The following is a 23,655-nucleotide window of genomic DNA, read 5'->3' on the forward strand; positions in this document are numbered from 1 at the left end:
AAATAAATGCTAGTGGTATCTTCATTATTCAATGGCAAAAAAAACCTACAAAAACCATCGAAAAAGGCTCCAGAACAGCTGGAAAAAAGATTTGGAAACTAATTTTAAAAAAAAAGCCTGAATTACCGGAAGCGTCTTCTGCTTGAAAAATTCATCTAGTTCATAAGAGTGTAAAAGCTGTCAGGTGCACGTGCACTAAAGGGTATTTACATGTGCACAGACCGCGGGTTGTATTGTGACATTTGGGCGTATGACTCTTTCCTTGCATAAATCTGCTGCTTTTTTTTTTTTCTTGTAACCTTTTTCTATTTAATGATTTGCTAGAATATGAAAAGTCTTTTTACGATGAACCCCCCTCCCCCCCTCTGTTGTCCGGACTGAAGTGACTCCATTCTTCATTGTAACGATGGCCGCCTAATAAGTTAAAGCCTCTTCTAACCTCTCCTGGTGACTGATGAGTAAATGGTTAATGATTGTGAGCGGAGACAGTCCAGATCAAATACTCTTTGAACAAAACCTTCAAAGTGTGTCACAGGAATTAGATGTTGAAATCTGAAGGATTTAGTGGCCTTGGAACTCCTTTAAGGAGAACTCCTTGATAAAGCCATGCCGCTCCTCCTTGTACGCAGATGTCGATACGTCCCGTGCACTGGCAGCGGGGCCGGTGGCCTCCAATGTTACAGCTGGCGAATGATACAATGTTTGCGCACTCTGGACTGTAAGGAATTTCTGACTTTACTGATCCACCTGCGCTGAGTCTTGCACTCGTTCCTGTAGACGGAAACCATTCATACTAAGAAATCACCACTACAAAATTGTCCTGGATTTTTTTTTTTTTACACCTTTTTGTAAACTCAGCAGTCAAGTCCAGAAACCGTGCCAAAATCCAATATTTTCTTACACCCCTTTAACATCCGTTTTATAGCACTTATTGCATACTTTCCAACAGTCCTGATTTCTACAGGGACTGGACCACAAAAGTGGCAGGAGTAAGTAAATTGCATAAATAAAGAATATTTCTGGATGATGGAAAACAGAGCTTAAAAGGCTAATCCCATCCTGGACGTTTATGGCATATCCATAGGACAGGTCAAACATGACCATTAGTTGCAGGTCTCACTGTTGGAACCGGAATCGCTGTCCAAGAACACGTTCCAGTCAAATGCCGCTGCTCATGGAGTCCAGTCGCTGATGGAGTCCAGTCGCTGATGGAGTCCAGTCGCTGATGGAGTCCAGTCGCTGATGGAGTCCAGTCGCTGATGGAGTCCAGTCGCTGATGGAGTCCAGTCGCTGATGGAGTCCAGTCGCTGATGGAGTCCAGTCGCTGATGGAGTCCAGTCGCTGATGGAGTCCAGTCGCTGATGGAGTCCAGTCGCTGATGGAGTCCAGTCGCTGATGGAGTCCAGTCGCTGATGGAGTCCAGTCGCTGATGGAGTCCAGTCGCTGATGGAGTCCAGTCGCTGATGGAGTCCAGTCGCTGATGGAGTCCAGTCGCTGATGGAGTCCAGTCGCTGATGGAGTCCAGTCGCTGATGGAGTCCAGTCGCTGATGGAGTCCAGTCGCTGATGGAGTCCAGTCGCTGATGGAGTCCAGTCGCTGATGGAGTCCAGTCGCTGATGGAGTCCAGTCGCTGATGGAGTCCAGTCGCTGATGGAGTCCAGTCGCTGATGGAGTCCAGTCGCTGATGGAGTCCAGTCGCTGATGGAGTCCAGTCGCTGATGGAGTCCAGTCGCTGATGGAGTCCAGTCGCTGATGGAGTCCAGTCGCTGATGGAGTCCAGTCGCTGATGGAGTCCAGTCGCTGATGGAGTCCAGTCGCTGATGGAGTCCAGTCGCTGATGGAGTCCAGTCGCTGATGGAGTCCAGTCGCTGATGGAGTCCAGTCGCTGATGGAGTCCAGTCGCTGATGGAGTCTTAACTTACTCATTCTGCAGTCAACGATGTGCATGGAAACAAATAAAACCTGTAATGGCCAATCAATAGAAAAAAATGAATGAAACCCAATTGCAAAAATTAATTTTAGGCAATTATATGACTTTAAAGGGAATGTGTCAGTAGGATTGACATGCATGGGCATGTTGGTCATAGAAAGTCGAACAAAGTGATACCTTTATATCTGCGATTTGATGTCTTATTCCAGAGAAATCCACAGTTTTCTTAATATGTAAATAAGCCTTTAAGGTGTATGGGCTTTATATAGGATATAGATCTCCCTGAGAATCTGCCTCCAAAGATTATTATAAATGAATGGACTTGTTACCAGTGTGAGACATGTAATGACTGACAGTCTGCTCTCATGATTTATATGTCACATTGGTAATGCCCTCTTTCATTTATAATAAGCTTTGGAGGCAGGCTCAACAGGAGATCTGTGACCGGTTCTCTCCCTTTTTTTTAATTAAAGGGAACCTCCTGCCAGGTGCAATATGCACTCAGACCCACAAACAGTTCTAGGTGTATATTGCTAATCCCTGCCTAATCGTCCCTGTGTCTAGTAGCGTACATAAAAAGATCTCTAGAAAAAGTATTTTAAAGATCTTTTATCGTGTGCTAATGAGCGCAGGGACTAGTCACAAGGGCGTGATTTCCCCATGCTAGTTAGCCCCTTAGTACGCCCTCAGGGGAGTGCTTACTTGCTAACATGCTAATGAATGAGCAGCGTCAGAGGCATGGTTGCGCTCAACGCTCTGGTGCCATCGCATTAGAGTCCTGGGTTTCGGCTCAGTGCGCATGATCCCAGACTATCGGTCATGCACACTACATGGGTTTGAAGGCAAGACTACTACACCCAGCTTCATAGTGCACGTGACCTAAAGTCCGGGATCATGTGCACTGAGCCGAAATCCAGGACTCGGATGCGATGGCGGTGGAGAGGTGACTGCGACCATGCCTCTGACACTGCATATTCATTAGCATGTTAGCACACCTACAGAGGCTTACATGCTAAGGGGCCGACTAGCCAGGGGAAATCATGCCCTTGGGACTAGTCCCTGCGCTCATTAGCATATCATAAAGGATCTTTAGAAATACTTTTTCTAAAGATCTCTTTATCCATGCTAGTGTATACAGGGACAGTTAGGCAGGGACTAGCAATATACACCCAGAATTGCTCGTGGAGGAAGGGTTAAATGTAAAAAAAAAAAAAAATATTTCGGTGCCACTCCGGTCCATAGATTTTTTTTTTTATAATCTACATAAAATGTGATAATTTTGGGTACATGAGTGGAAAGAAGCAATGTTCATATTGGGTTTTCCCTGTTGAGAATAGTTGGGATCCGTCATAATGTTGTATTGGAAATACCTCCTCTATGACGGCTTTTTTTTTGCTTGTGGTGAGCCTGTAATATATTCTGTGGATACTCCCACACACAGACACACAAAGGCCAGCACAGGTAATGGCAGGTCCCGAACAGATGGCAATTAAACGTTGCTGATTTTGAAATCTCTGTTCCAGCCATGTTCCTCCCGTTAAACTGCGTCCATTATGTGCGTCTTATTTTCTTATAACTGTAGCCGGGACATGATATGAATTTTTTATTTTTCGGGGCAGCCCAGTCCGTGCTGAACTTTCATTTAGTATTCAGCGTGGAGGTTCGATCTGCGCGCTGGAGCCTTATGCAGAATGTGAATGCTGGCGAAGCTGCGACAGCTGCCCGCTCCCCATGTGGTGTCCCCCATTGCACTGCTGTACTGATGAATTCTTCTCCCAATGTTTCAGTAATATTGGACGCACATGTTTCTAAATGACGGAGCAGTATGCTTATACATTCATTGAAATTACAGCTACAGTTGGCTCCATATTAAAACATTCACACCGGGGCCACCCTAGTGGTGGCGGCACTGGTCCGGTCACAGTGGGCTCCGTCCTATCTAAGGATACAGTGCGGGGGCTGAGCAGATCCTCCAGCGCTTTGTCTGCTTCCTGCTTGTCTTTTGTGCATTTTTTCCTCCCCAGTGTCCTAGTTAAGAGCTGTGCTTGCAGTAAAGGCGTCGTCACACATGCAATTTTTGCCTTGATACTTCCATGTTGTTATATATTTTAATTTGCAAAGTTTTTACAAATTTTTTTTCTAAAATTCTATTTCATATTTATAGTGAGACACTGACAAATTGGAAAGTGCAAATCACATGAATGTATCTACAAGACACTGTGTTAGTCTATGGCTTCCAATGATCATACATAAGTCAAAGGGATATTTCAGGGACGAGAAACTTAAAATATACACAGGATAGGTGATCATTTTGAAATCAATAGGATTCCTTCTGCAAAAATCTTTCCTTTTTGGTACAGCATGGTTAATGGTTCTCTTTAACTTTCCTTGTTACCTGGCCATAGATGACTTACTATTATCCACACTTCTGTCATCGGCATGTAAAAACTAAAGAATTTGTGTTTACTAAACTCTGTTTTATGTTTGTTAATAATTGTAGTAATTCATTCCCGGGATGTGTCACTTGCTCAGTAGTTTGCTGTAGTTTCAATACAATCAGTGTTTTATCAGCAGGAGCGTATCACCGTAAGACTAGGCAAGACATTCCTACTGTGTAACTTTTCCCCCACCACTGATTGTAAGCTGCCAATTAGGGGCGTGGGCAGGGTTATACATGTCCCTACATTCTGAGCTCTACTACATCTACATCAGAAAAAAACGGAATTCTAACAAAACTGCATCAGACAGCCCAGTAAGTGACATATCGCTGGAATCAGGGTCTCTGCCCCTACATCATGTTGCTATAAGATTTCATAGCAAAAACTTGTTGCCATATTCCCTTTAAAAAGTTGGTCCATTGCCTTATTATTATTTTTTTTATTTTTTACTAAAGGCTTATAATCCTGATTTTCACCATATTCCAAATCCTCCTCTGGCTTTTGTATTCTCCCCTCCAGTGATGAACATTTGACGCTATCATCTGCAGACTGCAATTTGTGATTGGCTGTAGCGGTCATTTGTGTGTCGATGCATTATCACTGGAGGCCAGGGTAAAGATAAGTAAGGCTGGGATTACTTAGACTAGGTCTGTGCACTTACAGTGTATAGCAGGAGCTTTTCTTGTATACAGTAACGTTCCCATTTGGCACACGGAGGCTAAAACTTTATTTTTCTGGGCTCTGTCTATGCACTTTTCTATACAGAGGGCCACTGCAATGAAACCTATTGTCTTGGGTATGACAGACAGTCATGTGGTTTCTGGCAATAGAAGGTCACAGTGTTTGACTGCGCAGAATGTTCCCTGACTTTCCATTGTTCCTGCTGCCAGTATTCATTGGTATAGGTAGCTTTCCTGCTGGATTGATCTCTCCTTTTTGGATCCTGCAGGAGCTCACCTTCCACCCAGCTGCTGACCATCTGCAATCTCTTGGTGCGTAAATACTCCTTTCTTCCTTGGACTGGTGCTGGTGATAGTTTTAGTTCATTCAAGCCCTGGGTGCAAGCAGGTGGTTTGTACTTCTCCGTGGTGTCATTGCTGGAAGGCTGAAAGCTCTGCTGAGCGTCTACCTTTGTCATCTATAGATAAGTAGTTCATGCATTTTCCCCCTGTGCATCCTCCTTGTTGTCTTCTTTAGTGGGGTTCATGAAGCGCTCATCTCATCCGTTCCCTATTTAGGGCCCAGCACTAGGGATATCTAGGATCAGGTATCCGGCACGGCGCATAGATGCAGAACCTATCTAGGCCGGTGAGGGACCCCAGGGACCAGCAGTAGGTTCGGTCAGGGGTCACAATCTTCCCTGTTCTTAGATACAGGGTTTCCCTTCCCTTTCGCTGTTCGCTCGGTAGTTTCCCGTATCTAGCGTGACAGTTATTACTTCAAGTATACAGCGATTTATTTATTTTTTGCCTCCATCTATCATATATATGCTCAGTGTCACTTACATACCTCCTGAATGCCTGCGCCGTATAGTGGCCACAGACGCGGTGTGCACCTCGCCTTAGTTTAAGGCTATGTGCACACGCTGCGTTTTTTTGACGCTGCGTTTTTGTGCGTTTTTGGCCGCTAAAAACGCAACCGCGGCAAAAAAAACCGCATGCGTTTTTACCGCGATTTGGTGCATTTTTGGCTGTGTTTTGCTGCGTTTTTGATCTCTGCGTTTTTCCAGTGCATTGCATGGAGGGAAAACTCAGAAAAATGCAGGAAAGAATTGACATGTCCATTTTTTTTTTTTTTAAGCTCAAAAACGCAGCTTAAAAAAAGTTGTGTGCGGACAGCAAAAATAAAAACTCATAGACTTTGCTGGGGAAGCAAAGTCATGCAGTTTTTAGGCCAAAAACGCACCCGAAAAATGCGCAAAAACGCACTGTGTGAACTTACCCTAAAGCTTTTGGTCAGAAGTATGAAAAAAAAAAAGGATAATAACAAAATACAAATAAATGCAGCGTATAAATGAATGTAACATCCTATGCTCTCACTGTGGATGTGATGTATAGGCGATCTATGAGGCCAGCAGCCCAATAACTCAATAGATCTGAGGTTTAGATCTTTTTTTTCCTAAATAAAACGAACAAAGGATCACGTGGCCCCGAAACCGAATGATTGATACAATCCTGCCTGCGATTGGCCATTATTTACTGACTCTTCAGTGGCAGGTTGTGTTTATGCTAATTCATCTGCTTCAGGGAGCATTGCTGATAGCAGAACAAAGTGAAGAAAAGTAGTTTGCTTTGCAAATGAATGCAAATGGTGCAGCCTTTCGGGAAGCCCTTTACCAGGGGCAGTGCACTTTGATTATGAGTGAAGCTGCCATTTGGACATGGTGAAAAGAGCACGGCTGAACCATTGATTAGGGGAGATGGTGAAAGAAGTCAGGAAGGGCCCGTTAAGCTCGCAGTGCGGCAGGCGGATGTCAGTGTGGTGGGAGAATGACAGGGAGGATTAGTGTCAGGGAGAAGCTTTGCTGCAGCTTGGGAGATAGTCCCTGGGGTCACTCACCTCTGACTGTTGTGCCGTGCTGATGGCTCCGTAATGAAAGTGCTTGATGCATGGCTGTTCATTATCAGGAAAGGTGATTAGAGGAGGTATTTATCTGTAAAGGTTATGCTCTTCAATATCTGCCTTTACTGTCCCCTCAGACACATATGGGGCGCTGAAGGGGGTGTCATATAATGTTACAGCTGCCAGGCAAAAAAAATATGAATTGGAAATAATTATAGAGAGGTAGTTGAGCTTAGTTTGTCATTTAGGATTTTATTTAGATTTTACATGGGACTGCAGGCAATCTTTGCACTTATTACTACATTATGTTAAGCCAGTCTGCAGAATTAAAAGGGTTGTCTCTTAAAGAGGCGTAAGTGGATCCTCCCATGGTGCTGTTCTGCGTGGGAGGGGGGCTCGCCGTCCTGTGTGGGGGTGAGCTCGCCGACCGGTGCAGTGTGTAGGCTCCCCGTCCTGTGCAGGGGGTGGGCTCCCCGTCCAGTGCAGGGGGGAAGGGCATGGGCTCCCGTCCTGTGCAGGGGGTGGGCTCCCCGTCCAGTGCAGGAGGAAGGGCATGGGCTTCCGTCCTGTCCTGCGGGGGAAAGGGGCGTGGGCTCCTGTCCTGCGGGGGGAAGGGGCGTGGGCTCCCGTCCTGTTTTGCGGGGGAAGGGGTGTGGGCTCCCGTCCTGCCTTGCGGGGGAAGGGGCGTGGGCTCCCGTCCTGCCCTGCGGGAGGAAGGGGCGTGGGCTCCCATCCTGCCCTGCGGGGGGAAGGGGCGTGGGCTCCCGTCCTGCCCTGCGGGGGGAAGGGGCATGGGCTCCCATCCTGCCCTGCGGGGGGGAAGGGGTGTGGGCTCCCGTCCTGCCCTGCGGGGGGGGGGGTTGGTCTTGGGCTCCCATCCTGCCCTGCGAGGGGAAGGGGCGTGGGCTCCCGTTCGCTCCCATCCTGCCCTGCCCTGTGGGGGGAAGGGGCGGTGGGCTCCCATCTTTCGGGGGTGGGGAGGGCTCTTATCTTGCGGATTTGAGCCGTTCTTCCATTATAAAGTGTGAAATCTTGAAATAATCAATGGAGAAGTCTCTTAGTAATAAACGCCACCCTCCCATCGCTACCTCGAGCGACAATAATAAAGTCCGAAAAGAGACAAAAAAAAAAGTGGCAAAAATTGTTTTGAAGAATTAAAAACTTTATTGGCATATTAAAATAGAACAATCGAGTAGTGGCATTGCAAATGTACGCGTTTCAAGCAAAGGCTTAGTCGTAACGAAATGCGTCAGCTTGCGATGCCACTACTCCATTGCTCTGTTTTAATACGCCAGTAAAGTTTTTAATTTTTCTGCACTTTTTTGACTCTTTTCGGACCCATCATGATGTGATTAGCAGCAGTGTTAATGCTGCCTTTCACTTGCCAGCTGCCTAGTTTTTTTTTGAGGTTACCAAAGCAAAGCCAGGGGATGACCAATGGATTTTTCCAGCAGGCACTGCACCAATGAAATTTTTCCAGCACCAATGGATTTTTCCAGCAGGCACATTCGTAAAGCGTTTACTGATGGGAGACTCCCTTTAACATCAGCTCTGCAGCATCAGCAAATAACACACGGATGGCTCCAGATGTTCGTGAGCCCTTGGGCGATCCTCACATTGGTCACCATGTTTAGCCTGCCTTCAGCTTGGCATGACTAGATCAGTGCTGCTGGTTCCAGGGGGATGAGCCCTTGGTGCTGGCACGGAAACAGTATATACGTTGCACACATCAAATGTGCCGTTTGTATCTGTGCATCATTAGTATGTTTCTCTTTCTACGCAATGTCCTCCGATTGTATTGCAAGATCGTCACCAAATTTTTCTTTTTTTTTTATTTGCGGAACCAAAAAAATCTCGTTCTCCCCCAATTCCACACCAGTGAGTACACTTGTATTAATGGCCGGATTGTCTTGTCTTTCTCTTGCAGTCCCCTGAATGGTCAGAAGAGGATGTGAGCCTGCTGACGAGGAACATGGCCAAGTTCCCAGGGGGGACCCCGGGCCGGTGGGAGAAGATTGCACACGAATTGGGTCGATCGGTGGCAGATGTGAGTTCTATTTCAGTTTACGTTCTGCAGCAAGTGATAAACCAAGCAAGACAGGCAGAGGCGGCCGACCAGCCGGGAGTGAAGCCTGACACTGTCTATTCAAAGTGACCACAATCCTTTTAGGTCCTGGAAGTGAACCATTAACTGCAGCGAGAAGCAGATGTGCGCACGTCCTCTGCTGTACAATTAACAGCTGTAACTGATCAGCTGTACCGGGGATTTCACCGCTCACAGGGTTAGGCTACTGTAACCCGAGCACAGTAAAACAGCGCCATTATACTGCTCATAGTAACTCCTTCAGGGACTGCCCAGGTTCCTTCAATATCTCTTCAGTCTTCAGTATTTTGAGCTATGGCTGGTAATGAAACGCTTGGATCCTTCAGATGTAGTTTTCCTTAATTGAGTGAAAACGGGAAAAATTGTCTATGTAGAAAACCATTAATATCGTTTCACTACTATCATATGTTAATTTATTATGCCTGTGAGTCCTCCTTCATCAGCCAACAAAAAATCTTGTGTCCTGCTTCGTGTACCCACTATTGGAGCCTGTGAGTCCTGGTTCCTGTACCCACTATTAGAGCCTGTGAGTCCTGCTTCCTGCTCCCAGTATTAGAGCCTGTAAGTCCTGCTTCCTGTATCCACTATTGAAGCCTGTGAGTCCTGCTTCCCGTACCCATTATTGAGCCTGTGAGTCCTGCTTCCCGTACCCATTGAGCCTGTGAGTCCTGCTTCCCGTACCCATTGAGCCTGAGAGTCCTGCTTCGTGTACCCACTATTGGAGCCTGTGAGTCCTGGTTCCTGTACCCACTATTAGAGCCTGTGAGTCCTGCTTCCCGCTCCCAGTATTAGAGCCTGTGAGTCCTGCTTCCCGTATCCACTATTGAAGCCTGTGAGTCCTGCTTCCCGTACCCACTATTAGAGCCTGTGAGTCCTGCTTCCCGTTCCCACTATTAGAGCCTGTGAGTCCTGCTTCCCGTATCCACTATTGAAGCCTGTGAGTAGTGCTTCCCGTACCCACTATTAGAGCCTATGAGTCCTGGAAAGTAATAATCAGCTCTGCGTATATACAAGCTAAAATTTGAGGCTGCTGCTGTTAGGTTACCAAATATTATTCCAATACCACCTATTGGACAATATATCTCTAGTACAGATGGTGTTACACAGAAACATTCACAATCATTCAATCTGCTAATTGCCAAAGACTTGTAGTACGCAGCAGCTGGCCGACAGGACTGTAACTATTTTTATTTTCTTTCTTTTCATAATTTGACAATAAAGTAAGATATGAAGCGCCATCATATCCCCTTCCAGATATTTCATCCTACAAATAAGTGATTCTCCTATTTGCAGACTTGCTGTTTGTATATTTGCACCTTTTTTTTTTTGATCATTTAGTGTCGCTTCACTTGGACACATAATAGTTTCATACTATTTTATTTCCGGAAAGGGTTAATTGTGTGCGTTGCCCTAAATTATGAAAATAAACCAGATTGTGATTGCTGTAATGGTAGTTCCTGCTGACCTGGTTACCTGTAGCCCGGTCTCCCCATCCGCTAATTCACATCTGTTCCCTGACCCATTTTCTGTGCTCGGCACGTAGCCCCGGGCTCACTACCCGATGCCTTTTCTGAACACAATCCAACCAGTTTATTTCCCCGTCCAGAGTCTCTACACAAATAACTCTGAACTTGCTGCCTTAAACGCTACATGAGCAAACAATGCGGGTGAAAACTGTTTTTTGTTTTGTTTTTTTTTTTCTTTTGTTTAAATTTTCAGCTTTCGTTCAGGTGAGTTATATCTTCATATATTATTCCAACAGGACAGATTTTATGTGGAACCTTAAAATAGTCTCTAAGTCATTAAAGCACGTAGCACGTGCCCCCCTCCACTGTGCCATGTATGTATAATAGAGATTGTTTAACCCCTTATTGACAGCCACGTTTTTCAAATCTGACGTGTCACTTTATACTCTGGAATGTTTCAACATATCCATAGTTTAAGATTATTTCTTTTCGTGACACATTATACTTTGTCAGTGATAAATTTAGGTTGATAGCTTTTGTGTTTTATAGAAAAAATCAGAACTTTCACAAAAATGTTTAAAAAAAAATTAACAATTTTTAAACTTTGAAAAATTTATACCTATAAATCTATAGGTATCTATACCTGAGGAAGGCAACAGATATTTTGCTGAAACGCGTTGTATTTAACAAACAGGAGTTCTTTATTATTATTATTTTAATAATAAAAGCAAATCACTATAATAGCCTGTCAGCCCATTCAATAGCGCTCAACCAGACCGAAAATCTATCTACTATAAATTTAGGTTGATAGCTTTTGTGTTTTATAGAAAAATATCAGAACTTTCACAAAAATGTTTAAAAAAAATTAACAATTTTCAAACTTTGAAAATTTATACCTATAAATCACAGTTATACCTCAGAAATCAGTGCATATATTAGTTACCTTATAGCTGCCTTACATCCTCACCATCTGTAAAATATTATTTTATTTTGTCAGGATGTTTGGAAGGTTTAAAAATTTAGCAGCAATTTTTCATTTATTTTTTTTTTTTCTTCAAGAAAAATTAGCAAAAAAACCTATTTTTGCAGTCACCTGCTCAGTTTTGATGTGATTTTGGGAGGATCTATATATTAGAAGACCCCCTAAAATAATACTATTTTAAAAACCACACCCCTCACCCTATTCAAAATTGTTTCCTGGTGCTTTTGAGAAATTAATGCAAAGTGGAATGTTCGAAATTAAAAAATTTATTTTACGTTGCTAGCATCTTAACGCTCCACTATCGTTGGTAGACTCGAAGGCCATTACTTGGGCTTGAATTGCCAAGGTCCCTATCGGGACCACATAATTAAGCTCTCAAGATACCGATGGGGTAAAATTAAGAGCCGCCACGCTCTGTTAACCATCTGGATGCTGTTATCACTTTTGGCAGTAGCATATAAGGGGTTAATTGGCCATGATCGGTGTCATCACCGATTGTGGCTGATGTAGCCGGTTAAAAAGAAAATGCCCAAAGGTCCACCTTCCATCTGTTGGATACCTTCCAGATCATATGTGCTACTTGAATATCAATAATAGATGAGAAATGACAGGTCCACCACTGATCACCAAAACTGGCAACCTCATTTTCCACAGATATTGGACCCTTTGTAGGAAATGCTGGAATATGACACCTGTTAAGCGAGTCCCTTGCTACTTTCCTATTATGTATTTGGAGAGAGGAACCCCACACAAACATGGGGAGAACATACAAACTCCTTGAAGATGTTGTCCTTCATGGAATTTGAACCCAGGACCCCAGCACTACAAGATTGCAGTGCTAATGCCAGCACGGTGGCTCAGTGATTTTCTTGGAATGGGTGTGGGAATTAAGACTCATGGGCTTTCTTAATGTGTGGTTTTGGGGAGAAAAACTCACAGGCTTTCTCTATGGGTGGGCAGAGAAGCAGGACTCACAGGCTCTCTCTATGGGTGGACAGAGATGCAGGACATACAGGCTGTGTGTGGGAGGGGCAAGCAGGACTCACAGGCTTCTATGACTCGGGGGGCTTCTTCTATGACTAGGAGGAAAAAGCAAAACTCAGGGTTTCTTCCATGATTAGGAGGGAGAAGCAGGACTCACAGGCTTCTATGACTAGGAGGGAGAGGCAGGACTCACAGGCTTCTTCTTTGACTAGGAGGCAGAAGCAGGACTAACAGGCTTCTTCTATGACTAGGAGGGAGAGGCAGGACTAACAGGCTTCTTCTATGACTAGGAGGGAGAGGCAGGACTAACAGGCTTCTTCTATGACTAGGAGGGAGAGGCAGGACTAACAGGCTTCTTCTATGACTAGGAGGGAGAGGCAGGACTCACATGCTTCTTCTATGAATAGGAGGCAGAAGCAGGACTAACAGGCTTCTTCTATGACTAGGAGGGAGAGGCAGGACTCACAGGCTTCTTCTTTGACAAGGAGGCAGAAGCAGGACTCGCGGGCTTCTATGACTAGGAGGGAGAGGCAGGACTCACAGGCTTCTATGACTAGGAGGGAGAGGCAGGACTCACAGGCTTCTATGACTAGGAGGGAGAGGCAGGACTCACATGCTTCTTCTATGAATAGGAGGCAGAAGCAGGACTAACAGGCTTCTATGACTAGGAGGGAGAGGCAGGACTCACAGGCTTCTATGACTAGGAGGGAGAGGCAGGACTCACAAGCTTCTTATATGACTAGGAGGGAGAAGCAGGACTCACAGGATTCTTCTGTAACTAGGAGGGAGAGGCAGGACTCACAGGCGTCTTCTTTGACTAGGAGGGAGAGGCAGAACTTGCATTTTTTTCCCCAGTCCTAGTTATGATACTAAACACAAATGCTCATATAAACAGGTTAGAGCAAAAACCTAAAATTGAGACCATAGAGATTGCAGGAGTGTTGTGCTTTCCTAATTGGGCTGATTGGCAAGGGACATTGAACATGAATTGCCTATACTAAGGTTAGACCATCAATATTTGTGAGAACCCATCACAATAAACCCGTGGAGCAGTCTGTGGGCAGTACATTATAGAGCAGGAGGAGCGGATCAGATTGGGACCCCCGGACTCCAGCCACATTACTTACTACAAATTCTCGGACCCCCTCCCCTTTAGCCTCCGTTTGTCGAGTGGAGCTGATGGAAGGAACAATATGTGAATCATTACACCACCGTACAGTGGCCACACACACTCTTAGCACGGGTAAAATGTTTACAATGTTAATTTATAGCTTTCACCAGATGATTTTTGTAACCACAAAGGACACTTAAATTGTAAAAATAACAGGAAACACAAACTGTCTGGCATGCAAAACAGGCCATAATGTGATTATTAGCTGCAGGTTTTTTAAATTAAAGGCCACAAATTCTCGGGTTTCCTACTTGTGAAGTAGTCCGCCTCCCTCGCCGAGAGGATGTAAACCGATTCTGCCTCTCTCTGTGGTTACTAATCTCCGGCATTCAGGTTGCGATAGCAGACTGATAGGGGATTTGCCTGCTGCCTGGAAAAGGGCTCAGGTAGGCAGGAAAACAACAGACAGGTGGATAGATTTAAGACGACTTTCTTAATTACCGGCCAGCCTTGCCATGTGAGCAGAAGTGCTCGGCTAGATAAATTGTCCCTTTTGTCTCCAAAGAGAAATCGTAGAAGTTAATTTAAGCAACTCTAAACCCTGCGACTGCTAAACCTTAACATTAGACAGAAATGTGACATTTGCATCGCGTTTCTCCTCCGAGACACTTTGTACATTAGTTATGAAGTATTTTCACCTTCTTTTCTTTACAGCTGTTGTAGACGATGGCGGCTTGTTGCATTACATGAACATAGCGGGAGGTTTCCCAGCCCGGGAGCAGTGGGGATCCGGGGTAGCCCTTGACAATCCCCCCAATCCAAGCCTTGTTGGTACCTACATGTATTTGTGTTGTGTCTACAGGAGCCCAGTTGGTGGCACTCAGACTATATGATGTGGCTATAGGGGCTGCATGGGCACGCTGGTTCTTGAGCGGCCCATCTCATGGGAAGGCAATAATTCTGTAAATGGCACATGGTAGACTGATAGGAGATTTTTACAAGGGACCCAAATATTTTTACTTTTTTGTTTTAGAAATATTGTACTTGTTTTGTGTTCTGCTTTATTGAATGCAATATTGGCAAGATGTTATAGAACAAGAGAAGCCAATCAGATTGATTATATATTTTGATATAACTTGCACTGAAATCCTTGGTGTTTGCATTCATAGGAGTCCTGTGGGTGGTACTACTAGTGATTGACAGCTATCTCTGTTGCATAGAAATACAAGAAGGCTGTCAATCACAAATAGCACCGCCCACTGGACTCTTATACATTAAACACCAGGGATTTCTTTCAATAAAATGCAAATGAGTCCAGTGGATGGTGCTGTTGATTGACAGCCTTCCCTATTAGACTGCATACAGGGATAGCTGTGAATCACTAGTAGGACCGCCCATTGGCCTCATGCATACAGTCAGGGATTTCAATTAATAAAATACAAGCTTTTTCCCCACAGATCAGGCTGCATGTACAACGTGAAGAAAAAACAAAAAAGCTAGCACTAACTGTGCACTACAGCACTAAAAATTCCAACTGTACTTATTATAAATTTGAGATTTTTGGCAAAAAAATTGCAATTTCTTGAGCCACCCCGCCACTCCACGGCAAATCTCATTTGGGGCAGTCCTAACACTAAAATATTTTTATATAAAATGTGCCAAACGGCCTCACATATGAAATAGTAGAACTGCTCTTAGCAGCACTCACCTGGTCTATTGGTCTATTTCAATCCCGTACCCATGACTGAGTCATGGCTGTGGGCGGGACAGGTCCGAGCAAATGCTGCATGAAGTAAATAGCCTGTGGACAGGGCCTGATGACTGAATGTGAACAGTCACCAACCGCCAAAATCTAGACAGGTGGAATACATCCCAAATTGGGGTGCATAGCAAGGTGGAGGTCAGCCACCGACCAATTGACAGGTGGAATACATCCCAAATTGGGGTGCATAGCAAGGTGGGACAGGTGGAATACATCCCAAATTGGGGTGCATAGCAAGGTGAGACAAGTGGAATACATCCCAAATTGGGGTGCATGACAGGTGGAATACATCCCAAATTGGGGTGCATGACAGGTGGAATACATCCCAAATTGGGGTGCATGACAGGTGGAATACATCCCAAATTGGGGTGCATGACAGGTGGAATACATCCCAAATTGGGGTGCATATACAACGTGACAGGTTTCTTTTAATATGTCGCAAATGTCACTATCCGGTTGATAATGTGGATCACGAAACATTTGTGCATGACGCCTAGGAGTAATCTCAGCTGTAGACAGTAAAGCCGGCCATACACATTAGATGGCTTTCAGTTATTTAGCATATCATTCGGTCGGCAGCCATACTCCTACACAGCTCATACATAGGATGCCCCTTTGTTCTCTCTGACGAAGACCATGCCAGATATGTCTGCTGGCGGCTCATCTCTGGGACAACAAAAGGAACAGCACTCTGAAATCAGACATGCTGAATAATTAACCCCCAGACAATAAATTGGCCGGGATCCCCATACACATTGAATTATCAGCTGAATCTGTCCATATTGGCGGGCTCGGCCGACGTTGGTCTAATCCAGAGGTGGGCAATTAATTTTTCTTAGGGGCCATATGAGAGACAATGGTGTAGAGGGCCGAATCAATACGCTGAAATTAATTCTGCTCAATATTAATATTAACATATTATATCATTTACTATTAATAATTGTATCACTTAATATTGAGCAGAATTAAGTAGACTCACATCCTTCTAGATAAAGTCTGAGCCCCCACATAGCCACTCTATATACAATGTGAGCCCCCACATAGCCTCTCTATATACACTTCGCCCCACATAGCCATATACATTGAGCCCCCACATAGTCTCCTACATACAGTATGAGCCCCACATAGCCACTCCATAAAAAGTGTGAGTCCCCAGATAGCCTCCTATATATAGTATTAGCCCCTATATACAGTGAGCCTTGTGTGGGATGATCAGTGTAAAGGAGCAGTTGTCTGCTAGTTTTTTGCAGCTGAGGGGTCTCCACTTGTAGGATTTTAATCTGATAACACTTTATCAGGGTTTGTCATTATTTAAAGGCCCCGTCACACACAACGAGATCGCTAACGAGACGACGCAGCAGCGATCTCGTTATGTGTGACACCTACCAGCGATCAGGCCCCTGCTGTGAGATCGCTAGTCGTTGCAGAATGGTCCAGGCCATTTTCTTCTAAGGCGATGTCCTGCTGGGCAGGACACATCGCTGTGTTTGACACTGTGTGACAGGGTCCCAATGACAGCAAAGATCGTTATGCAGGTCGCTACTGCGACCTGTATCGTTACTGCGTCGTTGGTAAGGTCTGACTGTGTGACATCTCACCGGCGACTTACCAGCGATCCTTATCAGGTCGCATCGTTTTCGGGATCGCTGGCAAGTCGCTAAATGTGACGGGGGCTTAAGGCAATATCAGAATGGAGCTTTTTTGTGTACATGTGATCAGGACTTGGACAAGGTTGTCCAGGATTAGAAAACCATGGCTACTTTGTATCAAGAACAGTTCTATCCCATACCATATCTCGGCACCATTCACTTCAATAAAGCTGAGCTGTGATACCAGACACATCCCATGCGCCGATGGGTTGCTATTTATGGCAGAAAGCAGCCAAGTTCCCCTTATACTACTTTCCTTACTCCATGGTAAGGCAAAAAGCCCAGGTGATGTTGCCCACAACCCCTGTTCCTATATGTCTGGTCTCAGATGCAGAGGCCTGGCTCTTCCCTCTCCGTGGGTCTTACAGCTTAAATATATCTTTGGGGCCATTCTCTTACCAAACTGAAAAGTAAAGCAACAGCTAGTGACATTTCTTCTCACATGCGGCCTTGCTGCAGATCTACGTAAACTTTTGTTTTAGGTTTAACCACCGGGTGCTTCATTTTGTGAGGCTATCCGTCAAGAGGGAGGATTTCACTCCTACCCCCTACTAATAATATGACTTGATGTTGACATGCATTATTATTTTATCCCGCCTGCTGGTGGAAACAAGGCATGAGCTGCTTTATCACAGTTATTCGTCTTCACAAGAATCCGCTGACCCTTGGGTTTTCACATCTGCCTGTCCTTCACTACAATGGGCTTGGCGGGCAGCCAGCACTAATGTGACTAATGAAACGGAGTTAACCCCCAACACTACTGCTAAAAGGCTAGTGGCCCACTTCTCCATACGGAGGAATCCAAGACTTAGGAAACTCATCTAGGGGTGACGATGGTAAAGAGGTCCAGCAGCTAGATTTTTGGGTAGTTATTCTTATATATTTTGATTATTCTTATGTTCAGTGGGTTATTGTCCCCTATTAATCGCAGAGTAAAAAAAGAAAATGTAAAAAAATCCACTTTTTAGTTGATACTAGTGCTACCTACCATCCATTGTCCACTAGATGGTGGGGTCCGCTACTGATCACCAAAACCAGGGACCCCATTTACCCCACCCGTAGGACCTTTTGTAGGAGAAGCTGGAATGGGGCAGCTATTGAGTGTGTCCTCATATGTCTTTTGGGTGTGAGAAGAAACAGGAGAACTCGGAGGAAACCAAAAGAAGCACGGCGAGAACATACAAACTCATTGCAGATGTTTTTGGTAGGATTTGAACCCATGACCCCAGTGCTGCAAGACTCAAGTGCTAACCACTGAGCCACCATGCGGTCCAGAATGTGGCACCAAGACTACGCGCATAATATGTTATTGCTGTATTGTAATCAACTTAATTTACTTCTGTTTTGTAGGTAACAACAAAGGCAAAGCAGGCGAAGGAATACGTGTCTCATGCTCCAGGTACATATCACTGGCTTTCAGCAAATATGGGACTCTTTATGGAAAATACCACGAGACTTCAAATGTTTTCCAGTTTATACACAATCTGGGGTGTAATGTGATGAATTAGTGATTGTGCACCCCAAAATTAATGACAAGCCAGTATTCGGGCTTTATATGACCCCAATCGGGTATTCTTCTCCTTGTTACAAGAGTGTTAATTATCCTTTTTTTTTAAATTTATTTGCAAAAAGTTAAGCTTTTACTGAACATCCCCCAATCGGAAACCGTGATCAACATGTTACCGGTCATTATAGAAACAACATGACCTGTACGGAGTGAGTGATCATATAATGCCTTTTAATCTGGATTATCAAGGTAGCAGAAAATGTGACGGCAAAACGGACCTAGTCCTCCCAGATGACAGACTAATGTAAAATGCCAAAATAAATTGTGCACTTAATCCCAGAGTCTTTCTGTCATTGATCTGCTTGTGAATTTGGCAGAATGCAAGTTATGTTGTAAAAATTGGATAATTAGAATTTTACTGGACATCTACAATCTTAATAAATACTGATTTTAGGCCCTGTGCACACATGCCGGTTTTTGACGCGGATTTGCTGCATGTTTCGCTGCATGTTATGTTCATAACATCTCTGCAGTGATTCACCAGCAAAACCTATGGGAAAAAAAATGCTGTGCGCACTATGCGGATTTTGACAGCTGCATGTTTTGCTGCGGGATTCCCGCAGCAAAAACAATTGCATGCCACTTCTTTTCCGCACGTCGCTGCGGCATTTCACTCCATTGACTGCAATGTAATCGTGAAATCCCGCAGGGAATAACGCAGGCAGCAAATTCTGTGCGGTTCATTGCGTTTTCCTGCGTTATTCCCTTCGGTATTTCGCGGTTTTGGGACATAATGTTCATCGCTGCCCTGCGGTTTGCAGGGAAGTGATGTCATTATGACAGGAAGAGGAAGCTGAGCAGAGAGTAAACACACACACACACACACACACACACACACACACACACACACACACACACACACACACAACAGACACAGACATATAGTGAACACACACACACACAGACATATAGATTACACATACAAATCAAACTGACATATGTATAAAAAAAAAAAAAACACGTGGACTCCGCCGTATTTTTACCTTCCAGCTGAGGTAAGCACACAGCGGCGGCCCGGTATTGTCAGGCTGGGGAGGGCGAGGGCCAGGGTTAATGCCCCCCTCTCCCGCAGCCGAGAATATCAGCCCGCGGCTGCCCCGGGACTGTCACATCCATTATGCGGCAGTCCCAGTGTGCCCGGTTCTTCCTGTTACCGTGATGCGGTGGCAATCAGGGTAATCTAAGGAGTTAATGGCGGCTGATCGCCGCCACTAAGTCCAGGCTAGATCATGGCAGCGTCTATGTGACAGCTGACATGATCAACCCGTAATTAAAGTGAAAAAAACACACCGAAAAATCCTTTATTTTAAATAAAACACAAAACAGCCCGTTTCACCCCTTTATTAACCCCTCCCAAACACACCGCTCCGGCGAAATCCACGTCCTGCGATGCTTGCATCCAACCGCGTCTGACACATACTGAATGCAGCCTCGCAACGAGACAGCGGAGGTAACCACAGGTCATTTCCCACGGCCGGAAATGTGAACAACACTACCGCCGGGAGAAATGCAGCGTGGGCTCACAGGGACTCTATCTATCTATCCCTCTATCCTTCTATCTGTCTATTTATCTATCTACTATCTATCTCAGAAGGAAATGTCTTTTTTTTTTTTTTTATCTTTTATTTTTTATTTTTTTTTCTCAAGGTGCTGTATTGCATTCAATGCATTAAAACACATATACCAACCCGCACGCGGCAATACCGCAAACAATATTGCGGTAAAACCGCCGCAAACAGCATGCGGTTTTCGGGTGCGGTTTGCCACGTTTTTTACCGCGGGTGCGGTAATCTTTCAGACCCTGCGGAATTTTTTTAAGAAAATTCCGTTTTCCAGTGCGCACAGGGCCTTAATCAGTCAGAATTGCGCTGCCATCATTCACAGCAGACTAAAATAGCCAACCGGGAGTCAATTAGCAACAACAAAAAAATCGGGCTTGTGCAACATGGCAAATGATCAGCCAATGATGCCACATGTATTTTTGATCCACTGTGGCCTTTAAATTTCCAGATTGATTTATGGCAGAATATAGTTGCCGTTGATCGCTGTAGTCCAATTTTTTTTACAATATTGGCCGCAGTTCATTTTATGCTTATGGAGAAGCCTAAAAATTCTTGATAATATCATAAACCTTGTTGTCTTCCGCAGTGTGATGGGATAAAGCCTTTCTTTTGCTTTGCAGATAATAAAGATTTTTTCCGTCTCTTTTAGGCACTGTTAGGTTATCTGATTTGAAAAGCACAGCGAAGATGAGTGTGACTTTACCTGACAGCCTAATCACTCAGCGGGAGGAAGATGATCCTGATTATGAGGAACGGGACGTCTCTGCTTGTCAGGGTGAAGCCCCAGTGACAGCAGCACGAGCCCGCAAAAGGAAGAGCACGAAAACAATAGAGCCTGCCCTCTCGGCCAAAGAAGAGGCAGAGGAAAGAGGCAGAGGCAGGAGGCAGAGAGACTTTGATACAGAGCAGGAGACCGAAACACTGGGGGACAGCGACGAAGAAAGCAGAAAAAAGGAGCGAAGTCGAGTATTAGAAGATATATGGACTCAAAACCAACAGAAGCTCCTGGAACTGGCGCTGCAGCAGTATCCAAAGGGCACGGCGGAACGGTGGGACAAAATATCCAAGTGTGTCCCTGGGAAATCCAAGGTAATCGTGAGCTTTAGCTACATGTTACATTGCCCCATACTGAAAATTGCAAAACTACAATTGTCCTCTATGGTCGACTGTAACTTTTTGCTGGTAATTCACATATGATGATCTATCTCTGTTTTTTGTGCTCTGAAATGACTGATTAAACAGAGGTCCTGGCGGCTCCACCTCTAGTGAGATCGGTCTGTATTATATGGTCAGCCATTTACTTAGATCTGATTGGAGCTTGCAGAAAACCATGTGCTTTTTAATCTCATTAACAAGAATCAAGCTGATTTTGAGCTTCCAGTTTTGCAACAAATCTGCTGAATGTGAATTTATCCAAAGACCTTACTGCCCCTGGGATATGTAGCTTCTGCTTAACATTGGAGGACTCCCATATGTAAATATATTGTCGCAATCAGAGAGATCCCGCAAAAAAATGTACACACACACACACACACACACACACGCGTACACACACGCGCACCCCTCCACATTTTTGTAAATATTTTATTTCTTCACGGGACAACACTGTAGATCTGACACTCTGATACAATGTACAGTAGGCTGTGTGCAGCTTGTATAACAGTGTAAATTTGGTGTCAGACCATAAGACATGGTTCCAGTAATCCATGGCCTTACTCTGCTTGTCTTCAGCAAACTGCAGGGTTTCGACATCTTTCGAAGAGGCTTCCTTCTGGGATGACAGCCATGCAGACCAATTTGGCACAGTGTGTGGTGTATGGTCTAAGCACTAACAGGCGGACCCTCCACCCATATAGCCTCACCAGCAATTCTGGTAGCACTCGTACATCTTTTTTGAAAGACAATCTCTGGATATGACACTGAGCACGTGCACTCAACATTGCTGGACCATGGCGAGGCCTATTCAGAGTGTAACCGGTCTGCTGTATGGTCTTGGCCACAGTGCTGCAGCTCCGTTTCAGGGTGGTGCAATCTTCTTGTAGCCATGGCCATCTTTATGTAGAGCAACAATTTTTTTTTTTTTTTCCAGATCAGAAGAGAATTCTTTGCCATGAGGAGCCATGTTAAACTTCCAGTGGCCAGCATGAGAGAGTGTGTGACATATAACACCAAATGTAACTCGCCTGCCCCCATTCACACCTGAGACCTTGTAACACTAATGAGTCACATGACACCGATAAGGGAAAATGGCAAATTGGGCACAGTTTGGCCATTTTCACTTAGGGGTGTACTCAAGTTTGTTGCCAGCAGTTTAAACATTAATGGCTGTGTGCGGAGTTATTTAGAGGACACCAAATTTACACGGTTATACAAGCTGTATACTGACGACTGTACATTGTACCAAAGTGTCAGATCCTCAGTGTTGTTCCATGAAAAGATATAAAAAAATATTAACAAAAATGTGAGATGTACTCACTTTTGTGATATACTATACTGTATGTGTGTGTTCAGATATAATATATACTGTATATATATACAGTGTATATATATATATATATATATATATATATATATATATATATATTTTACAGTTCTCTACAAATCTCTAATCTTTAGGCTATGTGCCCACGCTGCGGAAAATGCGCAGATTTTGCCGCGGATTTCTCGCGGAAATGCTGTGGATTTTTCAGAAATCTGCAGCACAGCTACTCCCCAGCCATGTCTATGGCATTTGGGAAATGCTGTGCCCACGCTGCAGATTTTTCCGCAGCGGAAAACATGCGGATTTCCGTGCGGAAAAATCTGCAGCATGTCAATTATTGTTGCGGATTTACCTGCGGATTTTGCCTATTCAATTGAATGTAAAAAAAAAAATCGCAAAATCCGTGACAAATCCGCAACAAATCCGCACAAAATCAGCACCTATGAAAAGGTGCGGATTCCGGGGGAATGCTGCGGATTTAGCTGCAGAAAAATCCGCAGATACAGAGTCCCGTGAGCACATAGCCTTAAAGGGTAATTGACGTTTTAACTTTTATTTAAAAAAATCTGTAACACTTGTGAATATAGGAAACATTCTGATATATCTTATTGACGAAATCTGCTTCTTTCTCCTCCTGGATTGATCTTTCACTCTAATTTCCTGAGTAAAATCTGTATTCCATGAAGACAGATTTTTTTTTTTCCTTCTCTTCTTATTACTGAGATAGAAGACAGCGTTTTTAAAAATCTGTGATGAAGGAGCAAGAGGCCAACCCAGACATTCTGCTGCAAGTTCTGAAACATTCATGTTCATAAAGTTCTATGTAGAACTGTAACTGTCATTTCAGGTGAACTTGCATCTGATGCACTGATATCACTCATAAGTCTCAATCAAAGACTTCGGTGACCAACTCGAGGCCACCCTGAAAGCCATTTCAGCAGAAGGCGGAGGCTTTGATCTTTGGTAGAGTGGAGGGCGCCCTCTGTTTTCTCTCTACCTTTTGATTCAGGCTTATAGAGTCCACTCCTCAAGTGCTGGGCCACTACTTGACAGACG

At 44.5% G+C, this 23,655-nt stretch overlaps 1 protein-coding gene across 1 annotated transcript in view; it reads left to right on the forward strand.

Moving 5' to 3' along the window:
* DNAJC1 (DnaJ heat shock protein family (Hsp40) member C1) overlaps positions 1-23,655 on the forward strand; it is a 129,032-nt gene that overhangs the window by 100,450 nt on the left and 4,927 nt on the right. The window contains exons 9-11 of the mRNA XM_075315572.1: positions 8,858-8,977; positions 18,339-18,387; positions 20,767-21,206. Of these exons, the coding sequence (XP_075171687.1) occupies positions 8,858-8,977; positions 18,339-18,387; positions 20,767-21,206 (609 nt within the window). The remainder of the gene's footprint in view (positions 1-8,857; positions 8,978-18,338; positions 18,388-20,766; positions 21,207-23,655) is intronic.

This window comes from Anomaloglossus baeobatrachus, chromosome 6 (genome assembly GCF_048569485.1).
Source record: "Anomaloglossus baeobatrachus isolate aAnoBae1 chromosome 6, aAnoBae1.hap1, whole genome shotgun sequence".
NCBI classification, from domain to species: Eukaryota; Metazoa; Chordata; class Amphibia; order Anura; family Aromobatidae; genus Anomaloglossus; species Anomaloglossus baeobatrachus.